This window comes from Gouania willdenowi, chromosome 16 (assembly GCF_900634775.1).
Source record: "Gouania willdenowi chromosome 16, fGouWil2.1, whole genome shotgun sequence".
Lineage (NCBI taxonomy): Eukaryota > Metazoa > Chordata > Actinopteri > Blenniiformes > Gobiesocidae > Gouania > Gouania willdenowi.
In genome coordinates this window covers 22,926,604-22,952,558 of record NC_041059.1, presented here as the reverse complement: position 1 = coordinate 22,952,558, position 25,955 = coordinate 22,926,604, and the positions used below count along the sequence as shown (strand labels likewise).

At 36.8% G+C, this 25,955-nt stretch overlaps 1 protein-coding gene across 1 annotated transcript; it reads right to left on the bottom strand.

The window, feature by feature from the left end:
* Positions 1–70: 70 nt before the first annotated feature.
* On the bottom strand, positions 71–22,593 carry LOC114478134 (tumor necrosis factor receptor superfamily member 11B-like). Its single transcript, XM_028470979.1, has 6 exons — positions 22,478–22,593; positions 14,704–14,931; positions 12,365–12,509; positions 5,543–5,758; positions 1,077–1,301; positions 71–994 (listed from the first exon to the last, which is right to left on the bottom strand). The coding sequence occupies exons 1-6, from the start codon at positions 22,523–22,525 to the stop codon at positions 600–602; spliced, it is 1,257 nt and encodes a 418-aa protein (XP_028326780.1). The 5' UTR covers positions 22,526–22,593; the 3' UTR covers positions 71–599.
* Positions 22,594–25,955: the final 3,362 nt, after the last annotated feature.

Sequence of the window (25,955 nt, the reverse complement as noted above, 5' to 3'; positions counted from 1 at the left end):
CCTTTGTACATTCATAAAATTAGGAAAAAAAAAAAAAAAAACTGATGAGCTTTTATTATCAGCAGTCCAGAACAAACAAACGATAAATGAAAACACACATATTTCATTATGAAAACAAATCCTTCCTCTCAAACAGTGAGAAAGCAACAATAAAAACTCATCTGCCAGCCATAAAAAGTGTGCTATTTACATCTTAAATAGTTTTCCATTTTTCACAGATTCCTGTCAGATAATTCCCAAAAATGATTTCCATTTGGACCTTGTATGTGTAAACAGATCTACTGTACATACACAGACTGATGCTGTTGGAGCACTTTCCCAAAGCAGACTGATGCTGTACACATACAGTGATACTATAAAGAACTTATTTTGCTGTAGAAATTGAAATTGCACCACCAATTTGTACTCAGAGCTTGATACTTTTTTGTGCTATTTTACTATTGTTACGATGAGACTTGCAGCTGATTTTTCACATCAATGTATTGCTCTTTGTCTCTGTTGTGGTCATCCAACCATGTGTTAGTGTTCTGATATTTCTAGACTCTAAACTTTAAAATTTAGCATCCATATATATATATATATATATACATAGATATTCCCTATTCATTTAATGGCTTGTATGCTTTAAAACAGGACTTGTCCTGAAGCATTCCCACAAACATCTTATCGTACATTTTGTGCGCCGATGTGGTCCCAATGATGCGGTTTATCTTCTTCAGGCCCTTAAGCAGATACCGTGGCGCCCCCTGATTTCGTAACACCCTCAGACTGTGGGAAAGACCTTTAGCCAGATCCAGGTTGTAGTTTTCTGTTTTCCAAAGGTAAAGTAGTTGTAGGACGTACTGCCGGGGCAAACAAGTGGACATCACAGCTCGGATATCATCGTCATGAACCTTCACCCCTGGCAGGCTGTGGGTGACCTTCATCAGGTCGTCCAGGGTCAAGTTCTTGAGATTGTTGCAGCGGGAGACCTTCCGCTCACAGTGGTTTACACCTGAAGACAGAGCATGCTCACATCAACATTTAAATATTTACTCAGCGAAAGGAGTATTGATTAAATACATCTTCATACACACCTTTTATGATGCCATAGAGCTTGTCCTGATCCTTGTTCTGTTCTCTCCACAGTCTCAGAAGGTGGAGCACCTGCTGCTGGGGGGAGCAGGATTTCTTCAACCGGTCTAGAATCTTTGGATCCACCCTCCGCCCAGGGAGACTCTCCAGCAGTCGCTCGAGTGGCACCGAGGACAGTCGCAGAGAGGCCAAGGACTGGAAGACTGCCTCCTCACACAGAGTCACATCTGGATTAAACAAACACAATCTCTTCTTAGGCAACTGTTGTTCTATTTAGCCTCATGTTAGTATAACTCTCATTCAAACAGACCAGTGTTTCTCAAATAGGGGTACGTGATGCCACTACAGGGGGTCGAGAGAGAGAGAGAGAGAGAAATTAACAAATCAAGTTTCAGTCTTGGTCCCACTCCAGGTGGGAGATTTCCAGAAATGATAGAAACTATAGAAATAAATCTATTCAGGAGTTACTAAGTAAGCGTTTTTCATCCTGGGGGTTGGGACCCCATGTGGGTTCGCTTGAAATTTCTGAAAAATTTAAATACATTTTTAAAATTTGAAAATTATTAACCTTTTTTTTAAAGAAAATTAAAACACTTTGTTAAATATAAATCTAGTTCAACTAGAATGCGGTTAAAAAATATCTCAGCTCAAACGTGATTAAAAACTAATTCTAGGAGAAAAAAAATGTCTTTGGGGTCGCCAGAGATTCTTGATATCAAAATGGGGTCACGACCCAAAAAAGGGGAAACACTGCACTAAATACTGTTTCTTACCACTTTAAAATCATTATGCTGTATAATAGATTTTTTTCTAAGCGAAATGTTGCAGTCGGACAAAGGGGGTACTAAGATTCAGAAATAAGAGAAAAGGGGGGTACTTGAGCCAAAACAGTTTGAAAACCACTGATATAGACCGTTAATGTCCAAAACTGGTACAATACTTTTTCCATTGATTGATAAAATGTAAATGTAATAACCCCAAAAATATAGATAGATAGATAGATAGATAGATAGATAGATAGATAGATAGATAGATAGATAGATAGATAGATAGATAGATAGATAGATAGATAGATAGGCTTTATTTCAAACTTGTAGTCCATATTATAAACAGACAATATATACAAAACACAGGAAAAAAAGAATACATTAAAAAAGTACAAGAAAAAGAGAGACCCCTATCCTTTCAGGAGGTCATACCAGTGCTTTCAAAATTTGGAGGAGTAACAAATAGCACTGTATACAATGTTAAAAGACTGGTTCTTATATTAAATGGTCAGTTTCTGTAACAAAGACCATCAACTCCACTTTCCCCTCCTGTCAGGAAAGCAGGCCACACCCACATAACCTCACATTTTTGTTTCTTCCTTTGATCCTTTTCTTGCATACCTGCTTGTACACAGGATCTTAGTTATTTCACTTTGAAGCTGCAGCATTAACCATTACGCCAAGTATTAAAATAAAACCAAGATTTGGAATTTAAATCCAGTTTACTGAACATATGCCTACGTGCCTATAATTAAAGAGTAATCAACCAATCAGAAGAACTCACAAGCAAAATAAAGCATCTTCCAGTGTTAAAAATGGACAAAAACTATTTCTAAAAACTAGATATTTCCAGTATTTGGTGCTGACTATGTTACAGTAACCTTGCATTGATTTCTTTGATGTTAAGTCACCACCCTCCCCCACCCCCACCGTGTTTGTTAACCTCACATACAACTTTCCAGCATTTGTAATCACAATGCTCCTTGAACCATGACGCTGACAGTAAACCCAACACCAGATTGCATTAATCTTCTCCGTGTTTCCAGTGAATGAGTGTATTTGATGATGAATTCCCAGCAGGGTGCACAGTGAACCCCGCTTGTTTGGGATTGTTTATGCATGTTTGTGCATGTTTAAAAAGTGTTGCCTCGTAATCTGACCACAACAGAGAAACAATGAGTTTTTCTCTCAGTTCCTCATTCACAACACAGAAACGGACATCAGTGCAAAAAATGTCACACTCATTTCCGGTACTCTGCACTAGATTACCCAGACATATAGTTTCCTTAAAAGGTCAGACAGCTTTGGCAAAGTCACTCAATCCTAAAGTGAAGTGCGAAAACGTTCTGTTCAGAACGCGCCAAAGTGTTTTCTGACTGTATGTCACGACTCGTTCACCCTCAGTGAAACAAAAGTTACTGTAAAATAGAAATGATTGAGTTCACGATGAAGGTGACGTTTGGCTTGTTTCCAAAATGGCTGAATAATAAATCTGTGGCATGTGCTTCAACTGACATTGACATACTTGCGGTTTTTTTCCCAATCACATTGCAACTTTGGGAATCCCAGCTGCTTCCAATTTCATGTTTTTGTTAAAGACGGCAAAAGCAGTTCCAGGAGTTGCTTCCCAGGCTGTGGTCGTGTAGTCCACAAGAAAACAGTTTGTGAATGAATGTTTGAGCATAGCATCACCCTCCCTGGGGCACCACACAGTTGTATGTGTGTGTGTGTGTGTGTTCTTTAAAGTATGAGTATCAGTATGCATGAGCGTGCCCAAGTGTGTTTTTTTTTTGTGACTGCGGTTTGCAAAGTTTTTTGGAGTTAAGTGTAATATTTGAAAATTTTTTAGCATCAGCGTTAGCATGTGTCATACCTGAAGTATGAGTAACATAACAGCTAGCCATGATGTGCTTGACTCAGCTTCCTCTGGTAATGCTTATGAGGATGTGATAGTTGATGGAGTAATTGATCGGCCGCAGGTTATTCTAACACAACGCTGTAAACATCCGCTGCAGAGCTTTAGTTTTTCATCTCTCATGTTGGCTCGCAGACATGCAGGAATTTGGAGAAGAAAGAAATACGAAGAAGGAACCTGACCGAGGAAATCCCCTGCCTTCAACAATGAAAATAACCACATATCTCAAACACTTTGAGTCAGAATTATTTCAACTTCTTCAACAATTGAGGTCCACGGAAATACTTGGACTCCTGCGAGCATGCATGAATGGAACATATTGAAAATAAAGATATAAACCTATTAGAATTTTATCAGGGTAGATTATTCTATGGGACACATTTGGATAAATGTTTTAACTAAATATTTACCAGTATTTACCATGAAGATGTTGGACTGATACTTGAATAGGGTGAGAACCAAGAGTGCCTGTAAATGTATTAGAGTTTTTTGTTGTTTTTGTCATCAATGAAGTAATGATTGTCTTAGAAAAGGGCTGTGACTCTTGCTTTATCCTGAATACAACATCAATACTTCCTCTGAGGAAGGAGATAATATTGTCAACAGTGTTTGTTTGTTTGTTTGTCTGTTAGCAGATTCCATTATATTTTGAAGGGGATTCAGATCAACATAATGATTCTAGATTAGTTTGGAAATTTGAAAAATCTCTCATCATTGATGTATATTCAAAAATTCACATCTCGGTTTGTAAATGACAGATTTTTATTAAATTTGACTCAGCTATGTTTCATCTGGATGGAATCCTGATTGCATTTAATCAATTATTATTATTTTTTTAATGGGTTGTCCTATTTGGACCTACTGTATCGTTATTAATGGAGATATACATTTCTTCCAAGCCTTTAAAGCAGAGTCACCAACCTTTCTGAAACGGCGAGATACTTTGAAGCTAGTGAATAGTCCGAAGGGCTACCAGTTAAAAAAAAAAAAACAATTATTAAATACACAATTTTAACGTTTGTATTTTAAGTTTTAAAATGCAACACTTTATTTTATGCAATTCTTTCATTTTCATTATGTTTCACAGGAAATCATCATGTTCCCACTTTACTAGCCACCAACAAACATATCTTATTGGTACCCATATACCAAATCTGTAAATAAAAAATAAAAAATTAATAAAATTAATAAAATAGATAGCAGCAGTATATGGGTCAATGACATGACACCTAAATGTTCTGTCCAATCGCATTTCTTTTAGTAAAAGACAGGTTTAAACGCACAAAAAGTTACCAAAGTTGTAGTAACTTACTATATATGCGCTCACTTTGATATTTTGAATTTCTTTTTAATCTTGCCAAATTACTTTAATACTTCGTCATTTTTTTTTGTCATTCAAAGTGTCAAAATATGTGATAAGACTGTCTGGCCATGACTGCTTTTTTGAAAAAACCTCTAAAATGACACTAAATCTATTCAAATGTATTTTTGCCCTATTTTAGTTCTATTATAGTCCTGTGTAAGATTTCAAATAATGAAAAAAAATTTCCATCATAATATTCATGCAAACCTTACCTGAAGATGCCCATTTTATGAAATAAATATGCAGTGAAATCCTTATACTTCATTGACCCATGTAACTACATCTGTCATCTGTATTTATAGGTATAGAAGTAAATCAGATTTTACATGGATCTCATTGGTAACGAGAGCTCCAGAACAGGCCCGAAGGCACCTTACATGGACTACCTGGTGCCCCATGTTGGTGATGTGTGTGGGTTCTCACCAGTGTGACACAGAGTATGACGGTGCAGGCAGTCCAGGGTGGCCTTCTTGTCCTGTCTGGAACAGAGACTGTCCGAGGTGGACGTGCCCCATCTCAGTGTCTTCAATCCCAACTCTGAGCAGTTTCTGTGAGGGTGACACGGCTTTGTGGAGGAGCTGCCAGGAGAGAAATATCCATCTGGGCAGCGCTCACACACTGTGTCACTGATCGGTGTACCTGAGAGAAACACAGAGGTTGTTTTCATTACTTCAACCTGACGGGAAGAGACAGCATCTGACTTCAATCTTCAAATGTTTTTCCCCCCACATGTTCACAGGCTGCACGGCAGCTTCCCACCGCTCCTCAGGGCGGCTTTGGTTGTGACAAAAACAATGGACGATTCTTCTTACGAGCAGCATGTTTTCAGATGAGAGAAATGATCTTTCATGCACATGTGTTTAGTTCAGGTAGAACTGAAGGAGCACAGCTGTTTCACTAGGTTTTACACATGTTGGATCATCAAAGGAGCTGATGTGAATCAAAGTATGCATGTCATAACTCACTAGTGTTGTGTTCAAGACCACACTGTCCGAGACCAAGACTTGCCCGAGACCAGAATGCACCGAGACCAAGACAAGACCAAGACTTCCGGGAGCCGAGACCGAGTCAAGACCAAGACCATAAACATTTTTGTTTTAAAATTTAAAAAAATATATAAATAATCAAAATTATGACAATGTTCGACAGTTAAATAACATTCTCTCTTTAATTTTAGTTACTTTTAAATACATTTGATGGAGAAAAAAAAGTGCCGGCAAAAAATTAACTAAAATATTAAAACTACTACTGCTACTGATGAATTCACAAATATTGTACATATTTGAAAACAATATTTTTATGTCAGCTGAATGTACAGCAAGTGTTTAAAAGTATTTCTGCCACGAAATAACATGGTGAAACTAAATAAAACAAACTCAAACCCTGGAACAGTCATGTGACAAATCAATCAATAGTTCTTGTTGAGAATTATTATTATTATTCTGGATACAGTGGAAACAGAAACTATAGAAAATAGTTATATTGTGAACCTATTTATATTGGAGGGAAGATATTATATACAAATATGTAATTGGAGTCTAAAGCCACAAAAAAACACCACTTTAAAAAGAAAATAGACTAATATAAGACCTCTTTACAGTTATTTGAGTCATTGTGCGACTTCCGGCGATGACGCACTGGTGATGACATAATCCAAGATGGCGGCGGCCCGGACTACAGCCGACACTATTTAATAAAAGCCTTAAAAGACATGGATATAATGAAAAGAGTGGATGGACAGAGGCATGCAGACTTTCACACGGACACACACGAACTAATCAAACACCTCGGTAAATGGAACAGGTTTCATCGGAAGGCAGGCACTAGGACCCAGAGGCGGAGTAATATCACGTTTTTTCATTTTACCAGTTGCTAGAGCTACTGTCTTTACCAGGGAGCAAATATCTATTCATGGTGTTTGTTTTCTGGAGTTTTACTGGGATTTTTACCGGTGATTAGTTCCTATCTCCGTTCCGCTCCGCGGTTCAAACTGAAACCGTAGCCACACACACACACACACACACACACACACGAGTGTGTCATACATTTCATTCAGTTTTTTTTCCTCAATATTGTGATTTAATATGCAATTATTTTGCATATTTTATTTTAAAGTGCCTCTTCTCATGTATTTTTCAAAGAACACAAGCAATAAATCAATCTGTTTCATAATAAACAACTTCAGATTTATTTAAACTTTAAACAATAATAAAGTAAACAAATCTGTGGCTTTACCTCTTCAACATATCTAACTAAATAAATAAAGATATAAAAAAAAATATATATATATATATATATATATATATATATATAAAATATAAGAATAAAAAATAAAGCTTACTAATATCCAGTCAGTAACATCACACATGCTAAAATGCAGGAAAACTAATATCTGCTTTAACCAAGTGGACATTTTTTAGGTAAATCAAACTCCCAACAACCTGAAAAAAAAAAAGAAAATAAATCGCAGCCTTTGCGATTACAAAATCGTGTTTTATGATATTGCAATAATATCGCAAATGCAATGAATCGTTCAGCCTTAGACTGGTGTATCATATTTTATATAATCCCCTTTTAATCAAAGCAACTGTTATGTTGTGGGTGGGTTACAGTGTTAATTTTGAATTTTGATTTAGTTTTAGTCAAAGTTTTTTGACTAAAATTGGACATAGTTTTAATCAAAATTTAGTCATCAAGACTATTTCAGTTATAGTCTTAAATGACATTTGGGTTTTAGCTGACTAAATCTGTTACAGATATACTGTGGTCGACTAAAATATAAAACATAAGAGTTTATGCTTTTCTTAAAGACTAAATTACCATTTATCAACCTGTTATGTAATGAAATTATACAGATTTGATCAATATCACACCACATGATCACATGAGTTCTGATTGGATTACAGCAAGTCCCATGTAACGAAGTTATACTTGAGTTTTTATTAGTTTATTTAGTTTTTGTCCACTTGCGATTTTAAAAAATTAGTCATAGTCTAGTTATTGTCACTTAAAAAATTAAGTCGAAAAAAACTTTTACTCAACAAAATGAACACTGGGAGATTTTGTTCTCCACTCTTTTTAATTCCTGTAAGTCCCGTTAGCTAATGGTTAGTTTATGGCCTGTGGCATACAATGGAATCCACGTCATGGAAAACTGGAACGATCACTTCTTCATTTTGTTTTCATATTTAGAGATGATTTAAAGTTTTTTGTGTGTTGGGGGGATGTTTGAAATATGCATCGCTCATATCATAAATGTGGTTTTATTTTTTATGCTGTCATGGCAAAATATGACTTCCCATCATGATACTTTTCCAGTCAGTAATAAAACATTGAAAACGCCAACTCATTTATATATATGATGACAAGGATTTTCAATGAATTTTCTCTGAGCAGACAGTGTAATTATAGCCATGTCATCATGCCTTCTATCATTTGCTCGTTTGTCATCAGAGTTTCCTACTTTTACACACAAGTCCATGTGAGTGGTAACCAAAAAAGAGATTTGCTGATCAGCTGTCACATTGAATCACTCTGAGTAATAAGAGATTGAGCAACTGAGGATAAATACAGTATACATAGGACAGGATGCTAGGAGAGGGGCATTATTGGAGGTGTTTTGACTATATTGTTGAAACGCTTGTGGCACAAGGCCATCATTCTGATTCTGACACAAGAAGAAGACATATTGTATTTTAGCTGAAATTATGTCCGAATTAAATTTCTTAGACTTTCATGTTTATTTTTAATCCACGTTGCGACGATTTCCAGGAAACTTTTGTCTCATCTTAGAACGGTCTCACCAATATAGGGCATTTTCCATTGCTTGTGGGATAGCACAAGCATGGCCATAAGCAGCGGAACATTTGGTGTCATCCTTCTGGAAGATGAATACTGTTTTAGGTCAAAAATTGTGTCAGTGTCTGATTTTTTCAGAGTTTCTCTCCTTCAGTTAAAAGTTGAAATAATGTTAAAATCCAGCAGTGGTTAGCCAACAAGATAGAATAGTGCAGTGATTACTCAAGTATGCCTTTACAGAAGTGGATGGATGGATGGATGGATGGATGGATGGATGGATGGATGGATGGATGGATGAAAGGATGGATGGATGATTGATGGATTGATGGATTGATGGATGGAAGGATGGATGATGGATGGATGGATAAATGGATGGATGAATGGATGAATGGATGAATGGATGGATGATGATGGATTGATAAATGGATGGCTGGATGAATGGATGGATGGATGGATGAATGGGAGGATTGATAAATGGATGGCTGGATGGTTGATGGATGGATGGATAAATGGATGGCTGGATGGATGAATGGATAGATGGATGGATGGATGGATGGATGGATGGATAAATGGATAATTGGATAGATGGATGGATGGCTGGCTGGATGGATGGATGGATAAATGGATGTATGGATGGATGGATGGATGAAAGAATATAACAGTTCACCTTAACCTGTCACTGAAGACCAGGGTTGGGGTGAATTACAAATTAAATTACAATTACGTCTTCAATTACCCTGATTTGAACAGGTAAAGTTGATATGAAACATTTGTTAATATTGTTAACGTTGTCCTATGTGTAAGCCATAAATATAATACAACTACAACACGGTTCCCCAGGTTTGCATTTAATTACCTTGTACATTTTTACAATTTCCACGTCAATTATAATTACAAGAGCAACATATTTTTCAATTACGATTACAATTAAAATTACATCACAATTGTAATGAACTACCAATTATGCAATTACACTTATATTTGACCCCAACCCTGCTGAATACAAACACCTGTTCGTTACTGAAAATGTTCCCCTTTTTGCTGTGCTGTAAAGAATGCATAGTCATGTATATAAGGAACAAACGACAAGGTTCTTCACCATCAAAATATCAGCTTAAATGTCAGGTTCCTACCTACTGTTCATTTTAACATCCATAAATCCATTGAGTATCAGTTGCTATGGAATCACTGCTTTGTAGCACTGGAACGATGTGCTTTTGTCCTGATTGGATTTTAATCACCAAACTTAGATGCTGATTTAATTTATATACTGCAATTCTAAATTGATCAAGTATTGCCGTTCAATAGTAACGATCATCGCCATTTTAATTTCCTTATTCGTCTCCCCCAAAAACAAAAGTTGAATCATAAACTTCTAGAAACAATATATGGTTAATAGTCCGCCCCCCCCCCCCCAAATACGATGCACGTCGCAGGTCATCAGTCAATCTAACATTTATTTTAACTGCACGTGAAAGTGCACTACGTGTTAACCTATGACCATATATGCATACATGGTAAAAAAAAATACAAACATTTGGAGGAAAAGACACGCACATTGACGGTTCTAAATCAACGTAAAATGTAATAGAGCCGCACAGCTGTAATGCTCAACATAAAAATAACGTAACGTAAAAAAATATATATATAAATAAATGAATAGATTCAAGGAAGAAATGTTGATTTTCAATATTGTTACAAAAAAATTGCGAAAATGTCGTAAATCAATTTTCCCACCCCAACTACTTTCATACAAATAACATTCCCATCCCTACTGTATTATCACTTATTCTTTGGTAAGGTAATGTTAGGAAATGCAACTGATTTCTCATCAATTCAATAAAACAAGTAGTCACACATTTGGATGTTGTAAGTTTGACCGCAAACATGCAAACGCAACATTCATCATCTTTTGCACAGTTGAATTAGGGGCCCCCATATCTACATTTAGGACCAAAAGATAAGGAACATTATTTCGAGGAGGAATACAGAAACAAAAAAGTAAGTAATGTAAGTTTCTTCTAAAATAAATAAGTACATCATTATACGCTGATGAAAAAAGCTAAATGAATATTAACTTTTAAACATTTATAATACGCTGCAGGGCAGACACAGGCCCAACTGGATGCTAGCATTAATACACATGTATTTAAGCTAGAAGGGGAAAATAAAGTCTTATTTTAAAATATTTAAATATTGCAAAAGTATGACACGGTAAAAAAAAAAATATCAAATTAGCAGATGAGTGGTCATTTTAAGCTGACATTACTTTTTTACCTGTCTAATACAAAACTAATCAACAAAAAACTAACAATAAACAAACGCTAATTTAAATGCTAATAAAAACTATACTATTATTCAGAAACGTTTATATTTGAAGTACAGGGGCAAGTTTGTGTAAGTGAGAATCAATCGCTGTGTGGGATGAAACCAGTTTTAACTTTCTGGTTTTTGTTTTGGTGACTGAATGTTGACTAAATCTTTAGAAGACTAAAATAAGCCAAAAAAAACAAAAAAAAAACAGTATGCAGTTTTTGTCATTAGACGAACAACATTACGATGAGGAAATCCACATTTTGAATGTGAATTATTGTGTATTGTGAATTGTCTATGATGAAACTAAAATAGTTTAGTATAGAAAAAAAAAACAAAAAAAAAGATTTTGTAATATGATTAGTTAGTTTGGATATTTGGGAGCAACATATTTCCTATTTATATGGCTGTACGTATAGTGGATAGTGGTCTGTGAGCTACTTGATAGGTACTGTATAGTCCGAAGGGCTACCAGTTAGAAAAGCACTTCTTAAATACTAAAAATTCACAATTTCGCTTTAATTAGAGTGTAAGACAATACGGACGTCTCGCAGTAACTTAACTATGATAGGAAATGTTGAGATTTCAACATGAAACACTTAATTTCTCCTAATTTATGCAATTGTTTCATTTTCATTACATTTCATAGATGTTCATATTTTATTAGCCACTAACAAACAACTTTTAACTCATCGGGAAACATGTAAGATTTAACATTTGTCATATTTTACAAAAATCCACCTTGCGTTTTTGAAAATATATCATATTATATATAACATACATACCACTGACCATACACCAAATCTCTACAACACTTAAAAACTTTTGCCCCAATATTTTAGTGAAAATACACATTAAAAGATGGTTAATTTAAAACAAAAGTATGAAGAGTTTGAATCCTGGAAAGTAAACCAGATTTTAGATGGAGCTCATTGTTGACTAGAGCTCCTGGGGGCCCCTCACATGGTCCATGTGGGCTAATTGGTGCCCGTGGGCACCGTGTTGGTGACCCCTGGGATAAACTATTTCACAGAAGACGCAGACGTAAGATCATTATTATTCTCTCACTGAATGAAAAGAAAACACCTCCGTCAACATGTTTTTTTCTGCCACAAACAATGCAGCTTGTCTTACCTACGGCTGAGACACCTGAGCCAGGCGGACAGGTGCTGTGTGTGATACAGAACTCCACCACTAGGTGGAAACCTGGAGCACACTCACACAGCTGGTCATGAGTGCTGTTGCAGTGCTGCTTCACCAACTGCCTCTCTTTACAAACCTGAGCACAAAAACACAGAACAGTGTGAGAACATCTTTTTTTTTAAGCAATAAAAGGTCATTGTTAAGCTTCCAGGGGTGTCATACACACAGATAATAAAACCTATAAACAGTGTGTTCTTTAACTTTGGAGCAAACAAGTTTTAGATCGCAAACAGTCTCACAGTCTCTGTCCGGCAAAGTATTCAACTATTTAAATATTTATATATATGAGAACATTTGAATTTCTTTGAACTTCAAAATTTGTCATCAACAAATAAAATATACAGTTGTTAATTATGGAAAGCTAAACAAAAATGATTTGAAGGTTTGTACAGATGTTTGTCAATTTAAAAAAATGTATAGCACAAAAACAAATCCGTAAATATGCTTTAGAAAATCGACTCAGGGTGTGATTTTTAAATTTTGATTGGTCATTTTTAGGTTATTAGCAAATAGTAAAAATTGCGTGGACTGATGGGGGAAGGATGGTGAGGTCATTAATTATGTACTTATTAAGTTAAAGGAAAGACATATAAGGATTTTATTATTCTTACTGCTCCTTTTCATTTATGAAAATGTTTCATATGGACTGTCATATTATTTGATGTAATAATCTATGTTGGTTCAATTATTAAGTAATTAATATGCAACTTGTGGGTTTACATCTACTTTTCAACAGTTATATGCAGAGTTTGGGTCAATGATAATTGTAATTGCGTAACTCATAATCACTTACAATTATGGTGTCATTTTATTTGTGCTCGCAATTAAATTGTCATTGAGTTCGAGTCAGTTCAATTTAATTCAACTTTATTTATATAGCGCAAAATACAACAAAGCGCATCTCAAAGCGCTGAACAAAATATAAAGTCCATAGTGAGAAAGAAAGAACCCAATAAGAAGAGTTCAGATAATTGACTTTGGAATTGTAATTGACATGACAATTTCATAAAAATTGTCAAATGAAATTTAACGCAAAACTCTGAAACCATGATACAGTTCTATGTACACGTGTAGTTTTATTAAATTATTAAAATATGTGTCATATCAAGCTTTCCCATATTTTACCATTTAAAAAAATAAAATAAATTGAAGGGTATAGTGACACAAAACATTAAAACCTATATTTTCACTGAGTAGGAAGCCTACAAGGTAACCAATAGGAAACAAATTAGATGATAGATATTTGTTTTTAGTGTATTTTACAGCTGAGTTAGGAGCCATTATCATAAGAGATGCTTTAGTATTTGAGAATGTAATTGAAATTGACTTGCTGAGGATAAAAGATAATTATAATTGGATTAAAATGTTGGTCACTGTAATCGTAATTAAACATGGATAATTGAAAATGAGATTGTAACTGAAAAATGGAATTGACCCCAGCCCTGGTTATATGTTTAGACGTCTATCAATTCATAATTTGATCTTGTGTATCATGTTTAAGGTTGTGAGGTTTTTCTTTCTGGGGGCAGGGACTGGTAAAGTCTAGATATATTGTGAGGGCACAGAGAAATAACCAGTAAAACTTCTATAGAAACATCAATGGATACAACAGATGTGTTAGGACTGCACACATAATGTTATCTTTTTAGCTGTAAGGAAGCAACACACATCACAATAGATATAAAAAGTCACATAACATAAGTTAAAGGCATCTCATATTGATTTTTTTTATGAGAAGTATTTTCTAAACCCAGGTATTGATATAAGAAAATGGAGAAACAACAACAAGAAAAAGGTTGAATCATCCAAGTTGTTTATGAAAAGTGAGTGCGGAAGAGGGGATTGCATAATTTATCCAGATTTGGAAAGGAGGAAAACATCTCTGAACTCTGGGAATATTGTTTTACCAGAATGAGCGCACTGAGGCCATCATTTTTAGCAACAACTGAAGTGGAAACACTGGGCTTAAAACGACAAATCCTGTGCCAGAATGTAAACGTAACGATACGGTCACACATTTAAAAACCAGCCACCAGGAAAACCACTGAAAAGAGTAGCATTAAGGACACGCCGGGTAAAGGGTAGGAGGCTTCCTGACCATAATATGAGTAAAGTGCTTGGTCATTAACTTATGGATTGTAGGACGCAAGCTTTGATGAAAATAACTTTAAAAAAAAGTCCATGAAACAGATGATTGTCAATATGTTTTTTTTACAATATTAATCTAGAGAATTTAAAAACTCAAATCTATGAAATGTGTGTAAGCTTACAGATGTGCAGTACTGGCATGTGTCCCCCCAGTGCCAGTTCTCTGCAAAATGGCTCTCGGGACAGGGCTGGCAGTCTGTGGGTGTGTCAGCAGTGCAGTGTTTTTTCACAGCTGTGCCAGGAGGGCACTGGTCACACAACCGCATGTCAGAGGTCACGGGGTCTTTGTACTTGTATTTCGGTGGCACAGCTTGTTGCTGAAAGGCCCAGGAAAGAGAAGCCGTGAAGAGCTGCAGGAAGAATAAACACAAGAGAGGGTTAAGCCCTGAGTAAACACAAGTGACAAAATCCTTTAATGAAAGCCATCCTTAGTACGACTCCTCACTGAATAAAACTTCAGATGTTTTAGTATTTTGGATCACTTGTTGACCAGAAACTTCCAGTAAGTACAAGTTGAGAGAAAGTTCAAGGCAGTAAAGATGAATCTTCTGGTGGATGTGCAATTTGAAAGTGATTTCCTCTGCTGTTCAGGGAGTTGTTGAACAACTTAGCAGAAGCTTCATGGACACCGATTAGTGCACGGGGACAACATTTTTACCAATATCAACAGAACATCAATTGTACATCATTTAGATTGGATGCGGACGGTAACGTTTGTGGCTGTCATTGGGACCCTTTCACCTTCTGTTAAAATCCCATGGTCTGTTGAATTGATTGTTCTTCTGGCGCATTTTTTTATTTCCTAAACTTTTAAACCCATTCACACGTTAATCTTTCCCACATGTTGCATTAAAAGTTAATACATGGCATTAACTGTGTCCTTGTGACCACACCAGCAGTCTGCAGGACGGACTGCTTCTCAGCTAATTGTCTCATGTGATTAAAGAGACGTCTAGAGCGCTTTACTCTTGTCTTTGAGCAAGTAACAAACCACACCCACGCACTCTTGCCAACACATAAGCAACCAAGCATGAGGTTTACAGTGTGTTCTACGTGGCTGTAAGTGATTGACTGATACAGGCCTGATGTTTTATGAAGAAGGTCATCATCGGTACAGGACCCAAAATATTTAACAGTGCATCAGTTGGTGGACATGAAGTTATAGTCCAGGTCACATGCAGACCAAAAGTGGCACAATAAAAGAGCTAAACCATCGGTTTTATCGACTTTTCTGTCCGACTGTGCAATTAATCTCCAAAAAAGACATTTCCATCTGCAACTATATGCAGATATGCACATTTTGTGCTCATGTTAGCTTCACGTCCGTCACGTTCTCCCCCAGTGTTGTATTGCGGTGTCTCGATGTCCTGACGAAGGGTACTGGGCATTCCCCATTCACCACCAGAATATAAAAGAGTCATCTACTCTGTTCTAAAGCTGCACACCATTGATCCTTCCAACTTTCATGCAACTTTGCCGACTATATTTATGTGGCAGCCACTAAACCCAATCCATTCTCCATGGAGAGTCGAAGAAACCCGGCCCCACAAACCAGAAGCCAATATTAGTTTACTGTTAAAGCAAAAAGTGATGATATCCTAAACGTGTGTGTGTGTGTGTGTGTGTGTGTGTGTGTGTGTGTGTGTGTGTGTGTGTGTGTGTGTGTGTGTGTGTGTGTGTGCGCGTGTGTGTGTGTGTGTGTGTGTGTGTGTGTGTGTGTGTGTGTGTGTGTGCGTATAAGAGTGCTTTGCTTCTTTTCTGTTTTGTAAAAGTTACTGAACATTTGTATCACCAGTGTTGTTCACACATGTTGGCAGATTTAGCTGTGCGGATGTTTTTTGATTGGACTATAACTCTCTAAGTAACTAAAACAACATTGTAAAAATAGATGAATGAGTTTAACACACCATATTAATAAGCCGCAGCTTGAAACGACCTCGCAGGTCCTGCGGTTATCTGTCAAAACCTTTCGTTCTCATGCAACATTTGGTGGAAGATTTCATCCACGAGAACTTGCTGAAAGAACCACAAATGCATTAGTCTTTAGTTTTGTAGCATGGGTGGCCCCAGTAGGAATCTAGCCCATAATCATAGACTTGCTTTTCAAATTAGGAAGTGTATATACACTCTATTAAGCTATGAGACCACATCCAATCGATTCAAAGCCACGGGGCGGGTGGAGCGTTCTGAGGGAATCACAGCGGGCCATCTCGGTCTTATGATTACACTTCCTGCTTTGACTTCGGTCTTTGGTAAAGTTGGAATGATATTGCTGGCACATCTGCACAACCTTCCGTTACAACCAACAAAATGAAGTCGTTTTTTTTTTTTTTTTTTTTTCCTTTTCTTGCATTCTTCATACAACACAGTACAGCGAAGTAACACAGTCTGAAACAGTAATGATGGCGCCTTTAAACAACAAGTGACACACCCAGAGATAGTTAGCATAAGTAATGATGCCAATATTAGACCTGAGCAAAGCCTTCAAAACCAATACTGTTCAAGGGCTCAGGTGTATATCCATTCAGTGCACAAATGTGAGTTAAAAAAAAATGTCAATTATATTTAACTGACATTGTAGAAGTAATTTCTTGTGTTGTTGAAGAGAGCACTGAATTCTGTGTTAGCCTGGTGGCTATTAGCTAGCAGACTCAGACATGCTAGCATTTACTGAGAAAGAAACCTCAACAGGGACGATGTCAAATGTTGTGACTTTAATTACCTGTCTTAGGTTCTAGCTGAAAGGTGTGTAAAGGATAGAAGGAGAAGTTTGAAAGGTTTTGAATGTAGCTGTGCTATTTTCTAAGCTAGTCTTTCCACAGTAGGCAGAACCGTAACTTCCGGTTACAGCAGGTCAACTTTTAGAGAAAAAAAACTACTTGTGAAAATGTCCTGTTGTGTAGGTGAGGCACTAAGAAGAGAGAAATGTATCAATAGCTCCAAGACTATGAGTCTAAGGCGCCGCACTCAAGGACTCTTCCTTCCGCTAACGTGGGTTTGAATCCCACTTTTGTCATATATATTTTATAATTTTAACATATTTAACACGGCAAATTCCACCTTTAAAAATACATGTACGAACATTTTAGCATATTTCCTGGGTTAGGGTTAGGGAGAAAAATACAAATACAAAAAAAATAATGTATTTACAGTATTTCCTGGGTTAGGATTAGGTTTAGTGTTAGCGGGATAGCTAAAAATAAATATGAGCTAAAACAAAACTGACAGAACTTTAAGTCACGTGGTGCACCTATCACGTCACCTAAACTGGCCAATGAGGGGCGCTAGTCTATTCATACGTTTCCGTATGACTAGCCACGGCCTAAATTGCCCGCTGAGTCGTGAACATCCAAATTACGCATCATTTAGGGACCACTGGCAGCCATAATTACCCTGTCAGTGTCATCTTAGGACAGTTAGAAACATAAACAGTACTACATGGATCAGTGCCAGCTTTTGAAGGGATTGATTTAGTATAAAATAAATAACTGTCTATCCTGGTGTGGATACCGTTGAGCAAATGATGAGAGAACATGTGCTTGTAGGGGATTAGCTACTAGGTTATCAGCTTGCACCTGCAAAGATAAACATTCAAAAAGCTGTACTCCAAAAAGCATTCTTGAGTTTATCGGTTGAATAAAATGAAAAAATCCATTTGTTCTGGACCAAAGGAAGAAAAATGTTTGAAGTGCAAAATGGATCTCAAACACCTGTGTAAGATCTATCTTAGAGTAGTGAGTTCTAGGGTGAGGTTTGATCAATGAATTCCACTTCACTGGGTAAATCAATCTAATAATTGTGTGATGTTAATACATCTGTTTATCTTTTTTATAAACTCTGCATTTATGTAACATGAGTGGCAATGAAATCATATAAAAACATGAAAATAATTTGCAGCAAAGTTTTTTGTTGTTGTTTTACATGAAAAATGTTCAAAGGGGGTATTGCCCCTGAGCTGCGATGGTGCACGGCATAACAATTAATTCTACTTTCTATGTTCTGTGGTGCGGGAAAACACACGAAAACGCACATGAGCATTGGGAGACTACAGTATATCAAGTCCAAACAGGTATGCATTTCAACTCTGGGATTCAAACCCAGGAACTTTTTTCACTGTGAGGCCTAACGGCTACGAATAACGTAAGCATGAGCATTTTCTATATTTGAAGTAGAAAAGACAGAATATTATCTGCGAACCAAATTAATAATGGAATAATTTACTTGTGGATAAAAGTGGATAACTTATTATTATGGTCAATAAATTTAGAACTGAATCCTTTTTCCAGGCTTAGACCGGAAAATACATTCTAATATTACTAAATATTGGCGTCATACAGTGGCCAAGAAAATTTATGTTGATGTGGCGTAAGATAAAGCTGTGGTGTAAAAGGATACAAAAACAGAGCGTATGAAAAATTCCGAGTGATTGAGCATATCCCAATTCCATTATGAAATTGCAAACATTCCCTATTTGCGCTGCAGTTTTAAATATCAAAATCTGTGCAGATGAGTTCGACCACAGTACTGAAATGATTTCCTGCAGATATAGAGCTGAGGGTTTGAGTAACGTTCGATTTGGAGCGTGCTGACATGCCGAACAAGAACAGAGTTTATGTCTGGGTTCCCTCAGGTCAATTTTAAATTCATGGCAAGAGCAGAAGAGCCCGAGAAAAGGATTTATCCATCAGGCACATGGATTCAGTTAACTGTAGAGCGCAGGTGGTCCAAGGGGGGATTCCAGCTCGTGTGTGTGTGTGTGTGTGTCTGAATGAGTCTTTCTTTTTTTCACACACACACACACACACACACACACACACACACACACACACACACACACACACACACACACACACACGCACACACACACACACATACACACACACACACACACACACACACACAGAGAGTGACCCAGGAGCCGCACTGCCATGCTGAGAATAATACACTAAAGTTCTGTTCATTCGTTCACTCTCACATCAGCACATCTGTCCAGAGGTGATCCCAGAGTGCACATGATTACATGCAGGTTGAACTGGTTTGCAGTCTCTCTCAATAAGCACATTGTTTTGGTATGCAAGGTGTTTGATAAAGCGTGTGAGTGCGTGACTTAGGGTAAACTATATTCTGAACTGATAGGATATCATATCACTGACTGTATGGTATATTTGTCTTTCGCTGTTCTTTGTGTGCAGTTCATCTCGTGTATATTGTTTCAACATGTAAAAAAACAAGCTTACCAGCCATCATTCATTTTTCTAATATACTCTAGCAGATGCTTCGCTTTAAATGCTAAAACGGGGGAAATTTAATTTTTGGTTAAGTGAGACTTTAATGATTTGATTTAATGCAAACAAGATGACAACCCAAGTAATGAAGTTCTCCTATTTTAAGGGTTCTTAACAGAGCAGAGAACAGCAACTCTGACTGAACAGTCCCCTGCACTCACTGATGAAAAATAATTAGATTTACCTAAAGATGGCTGAAAGAATGTCAAATAGCAATTTAAAAACAATACCTTTAAGATATTTCTAAAGGCATATCTATAACAGACTCTTAGCATGAAATTAGAAGATCATTTGGCAAACAAAATTAAACACAAGTTATTACTCATACTGCATTTTGGACTAAATGAAAAGTTTTTTTTTAATTTACTGTTAGTCATTATTAGATGATTGTGTGATTGATCTACTGTTTTTGACAAAATTCCATATGCATTCCTTTTACTGTTATCACTGAAATATTGACTGTTAACACCCAAAACATTAGCATATCTCAAAGATAGGAATTGCAAATTTAATGACTTAAATTTTCAGTCTCTTGTTCAGGTGGTGAAACGGTTAAGAAAGCGGACTTGTAATCGGAGGGTCGCCGGAAAAGGAAATTATAATTGTAAAATAAAAACAGTAAATAAAGGGCCTTTTGTGACATTTATGCAAACTTCCATTTCTATCTTTCCTCTATCCATCTTTTTTCACTTGCCCACACACAAACATGCACGCAAACACACGCACGTGTGTGTGCACACACTGCTATCTGTGCTGCTGCTGATAAAAAAAGGGGAAGTTTTGTGCATGGAAGAAACCTCCACAGGTAGATGCTGCTCACTCTCACGACAAACATTTGCACTTTGTTTGTTTAAAACACTGTTCATTCTCTACCTTTACACACGCCCTCTATGTCATCCTCTAGGATTCATCGAGCAAGAAGCAAAGATATCCTCGTGAGCCTGTTTTGACAAATGGTCTTATTTCTGCACATGAGCTGCATGGTCGCTCAGTTTAAGGAAGTTGTAGAGACTGGTTAACGGCTGCAGCTCAGCGTGAAGGTTAGGAGGTGTGAATATAACGCCAGTGCAGATAATGGAGCATAGATCACAGATAAAGCTAAAGAGGGGGTTCGAGTATTGATTTGCATAGGGCTCAGATGTAGGATTAGGTGCTGAATGAATAGATGGATGACTTCAATTTACAAGCAACACATCTCAGTGAGCTGCAAAGTTTTCTTCTTTAGCAATCGCTACTTTTCCACCAAAGGTTCTTAGGAAAAACAGACACCAGGAACACTTCTGGTGACATCATCCAATTAGATGACAGAACCACATGTGTTGGGAACATGTGGAGGACCAGGGAACAAAAAACACAGGTGCAGGAGTGCTGTCTGGATCTTTGAATTCAAATGTCTTTTCCAGCTAAAGTTTCACAGGGCTCTCTTTTTGTTTCAGACACTGAGCGAGGCTTACTTATTTGTTGACAAGCTGATTAAATCACTAGCTAAATGGTGATGACATAAGGAATTACTGACGGTTAGACAACTGACTCATAAAGTGATTAAAAGGGCGTTTTTAAGGAAAGCTGACAGACTGAGTGATGAAGTCCTGTCAGAGGTGTGAAAACATAATATTTGACAAACTGCATTGAGCTGGAGCTATTCATCCCACATAAATGATATATGGAGTCATACCTTCGTAGTCATACCACAATTGCATGCTTCCCTGATTTGTACTACATGAAAACACGAAGGCCACAATTTTAGATAGCAGAACCTGCCATTTGTAGCCACAATATATGGTTAGATACTGCCTCAATATGCATCTGTGTAAAAGCATAAATAATAATAATAAGCGAAACAACAAAAATGACTGACCTTCACCTCAGGGCTTGAATTATTATTATTATTTTACTATTACTATTTTAATTTTAAGCATTATTAGTGTGGTGATGTAAACCATTTATCTGATTCCATGTCAGCAGAGTTTTGACCAAGGCAGGGAAATTAAAGCTAAAGCAAACGTTCTATAATTATTATAAATTGTGCAGTATGTTTGTAGGTGGACAGGGAGTGTACACAGCTGCAAGTAACAAAAAAGTGGGCAAACATCAGCTTTATTCATTCCCAAAAGCAAATAAGCTTCAAGGTAGGATTTCATTTGCCAAGCTGGTTTAATCTTGTTGAATTGTTCTCAGTGGTCAACTGTCAATATTAAAGCACATGCTATTACTGTGATCTCGTGCTATCTATATTAGCTCAGTACCATAAATAAGAGGTGCCAGCTGTGGAACTATACGGAGAGGATCCACTCACTCAGCACATGATGCAGACTGCTGCGTATTAATAATTATGGAGCTTTAATAACTACAGATAAAGCATCATTTTACCTGCACATGACAAGCAGAAGTCTGAGTGAAAACCAGGAAAATAAATAAAATAAAATAAAATAAAGAACAACATGTGATTTCAAAGTCACTCGGACCTGTCTCTTGTTTGGAGACACACGTGGATAACGGCAGGTCTGTATACAGACGCGCAAAAAGCGCCCTCCTCCAGAAAAGTCACTCCTAGAAACCACTAAGAAGTTCAAAACTATCGCATATGAATCCAGATGTAGTGGTTACTTACCAAGATGAGTTTCATGGCCGGGTTGGACTGTGCTATCCGTGCTTTCATCTCCTGTGCGTAAAAGTGATCTCTGATGATGGAGTCTCCATCAGACCACGTCTGTACTTATACCAGACAAGGAGAGAGAGAGAGAGAGAGAGAGAGAGAGAGAGAGAGAGAGAGAGAGAGAGAGAGAGAGAGAGAGAGAGAGAGAGAGAGAGACCACCCACCGCGCTGCTATGTCTCTCTCTCTCTCGCTCTCTCTCTCTCTCTCTCTCTCTCTCTCTCTCTCTCTCTCATTGGTCCCTAAACTGCAGTTCCTCTCCACATTACGCAAAGGCTCCGTGTTGAGGGCAACATCAAAGAATTATGGACTGGTGTCTACACGTTTACCAACACGATCTGTTCATGTCTGCTGTTGAAAACACACAGTGCCAGTGCCAGAGAGAACATGGTGATGATAAAATAAAATAATAATGATAATAAAAAAAAATAAAAAATAAAAAAACAGAAAAGATGAAACAAACGTAAAAAAAAAAATAAAATAAAACCAAAGAGACTTTGTAACTTCAAAGGCTGTTTTCATTCCTCAGGTTGTGTGAGGATAATGTCACATGACTGCAATGCATTTTATTCAACTCCATCATCCACTACAGCAGAGCAGATCTTCACTGCACTGCAGAAGATGATTAAACCTATAACATACATACATACATCCATTTTCTGAACCACTTGTTCCTGTTTTCAGGGTCGTGGGGGTCTACTGTATCTCCAGCTCTCAATGGACGTTAGGCCCTATATTCTCTACATGTGCCATTATTTAAAAAAAAAAAAAAAAAAAAATGTAAATGGGGTGTCCATACATTTGGACCTACAGTATCGTTATTAATTAGGGTTAGACATTTCTTGTCTTCAAAGGATAGTTGACCATGGAACCATGATCAGGATCACTGATCCAGATAACTGTTAATATCTGGTAAAAAAAAAAAAAAAAAAAAAAAGGATATTTGGTTCTGGTGGGCCTGGAATACATCCTAATCTCCTTGTATTATTCAATGTTTAATACAGGTGATTAGTCTTGTTGCTCACAAGACGTAACCAATCAAACAAAGAGCGGATGTGACGACAGTAGCACGACATGCGTAGTAGACCTTATTCCCTAATTGGAGCCGGCCGTGTAAAATGACGTGTAGTACAGTACGGACTTGGTTTTTAAAGCATCTTCTTGTTGTGGTTTCAACGATTTATTCAGGTCTATTAAAGCAGAGCAGAGCACGGCTCCGAACGTCTTCTCTGTTTTGGTTTTTTATTTTCAACAAGTGGCCTGTAATACAAAACCATGGCAACAACACAAGTGCACACAGATTGACTACTATTAGAGGTGACTCTTATTACAAACCCTATAGTGTTCCAGAGTGTCAGCTCTTGGAGGCTTTCAGGAGCAGATTACCTTACTTCTTGGCCTGTCGTGTGTTCAAAAATGTAAAAAAAAAAAAAGAATGTTTAACATTCATCAAACCCTCATAAATATGGCTTGTTATGTGTATGAGCTTATTTTAAGACAGGTTCTTTTTACCAGACTGATGATGTGTCATATTAGTAATCAGAAAAAAATGGGGCATGATTCTGTCTCCTCATTTCCATGGTTGGAAAAAATAAAAGCATTTAGCTTATTTTGTATTCTTCTAAGCTGAGGTGTCAAACTCAATTTAGGGGACAAATAGCATCCACTTTGGAATCCAAAAGGCCAGACTGGAAAAATACCATAAATAAACACTTTCTCACATTTCTTTTTTTGTTTTAGTCCAAGAAAATCAAAGAATATTCAATCTTTTAGCGGTAGACACCTTGCCAATTTTTTTAAATTTTATTTCAATTACAATACAACTTACAGACATACATAATGAACTTCCAAAGGCCTGATACATTTGTTCACGAACTGAGAAATACAGTGTTATACTGAGACAATTAAGTGTTTTCTGCCATTTTTGTCTTAAAATGTATCTAACAGACAAAATCAGATCCTGAGAAGAACCAGTTTTGGTCTCTGACTGAAATGTTTAACACCTATACTGTGTATCTGTTTTACTTCTGAAAACCAGTAACTCAATGGCTTGACATTTTGTTAGAAACGAAAAGCAATCTTTCTAAATGTGCAATAAATAGTACCGTATCCATTGCTTTATGTTCATTTATACTCAGATAAATATTTTTGTAATATTTTAGAAGTTGTCTGAACCTCGTACATTTTCTCTAATCTGTATTTAAAAAATGTTTATAAGACGAGGTTGCTTTAATCAAAAAAGAGTGAGCGAGAATCTCTACAGCCCCTGTTAGACAGATTACATAAACAGAGACGGGCAAATGTTTCTTTGTTCCTGTCAAAGCCCATTAGTTTAGAGATCAATGCTTATTTGAACTACAGCAGAGATATCTGAGAAATGTTGTCTCAGTGATGGACAACAGTGTAAATGTGCAGCAAGAAAAACTGTTTTAGTCATCAGATCCCTCAAAAAGGAAAATATTGTCTCCCACTCTCCGCTCTATCACAGTGAGTGTTTAGATAACAACTGAAAAGCTCAAAGGAACACCACAAGTCCGGTAGCTTTTAGATGTTTTTGCCTTTTAGTGAGTAGTCAAACATCTCTTTTTTTTTTTTTTTTTCCACTTGTCTGCACATGCTGTCAAAGGTCAACACGACAAGAAGTGCAATCATCATGAGACAGCAATGCATGTTTTGCTATTGCAATGAAATAAATTAATTTATTTTATTGCTTAATTGTGACCATCACCAGCCCTCCCTAAGGAAGGGTAAGAAACATTTTATTATAGGGAGGATGTAAAAAGGGAGAGCAGTGTTACACCTAGGTAGAAGGGGAGGGGGAGGGGGGAGAGTCAAACATCTCTTTTGACACATAAGAATATTCATACATGAAATCAAGCTCAAATGATGTACTTACTGTAATAGTTTCTCTTTGGTTTGAACCCAAATGTCAGGGAAGTCAGTAAATGTATCTACTGTTTTCGCCAAAAAAAAAAAAAACAACAGCCAAAACTGTTGGTGCCGTACTGTGGTTGAGCTGTGATGGATAACCTGTTGTTGGGAGCCCCAAACCAATATACACATTCTATTGTCGAGTCATCCTTTTAAGTTTGCTTGAACTTCAAAAATTAAAAGCTCATCCATCCTCCATCCATCACCTTAGTGGTTGTCAGTTCCATTAGAGCTCACAGCGAGGAAAACCAGAGGTGAAAGTAATAGATTACAAGTACTCACGTTACTGTAATTAAGTTGCTTTTATGGGTACTTGTACTTTTTTTTTAGTATTATTCTAAATCAGTAATTTTACTTGTACTTAAGTACGTTTTAAAATAAGTAAATAATTCATTGCATTTCTACACCCAACCATTAATGAGTAAATTATATTTATTTTGTCGATTTCTTTTAAGTTTATACATGAGATGTTGACTGTATGCTTGGGAACGTGGGCAAGATTTA

What these genes read in the sequence shown, in the direction of transcription:
- LOC114478134 (XM_028470979.1), bottom strand. Translation starts at nt 22,525, where the DNA reads ATGAAAGCACGGATAGCACAGTCCAACCCGGCCATGAAACTCATCTTG. An exon ending in CATGCCAGTACTGCACATCT is followed by an intron (nt 12,510 to 14,703) that starts GTAAGCTTACAC and finishes TTTTGTGCTCAG; the next exon opens with GTTTGTAAAGAGAGGCAGTT. An exon ending in GCTCTATGGCATCATAAAAG is followed by an intron (nt 995 to 1,076) that starts GTGTGTATGAAG and finishes CTCTGTCTTCAG; the next exon opens with GTGTAAACCACTGTGAGCGG.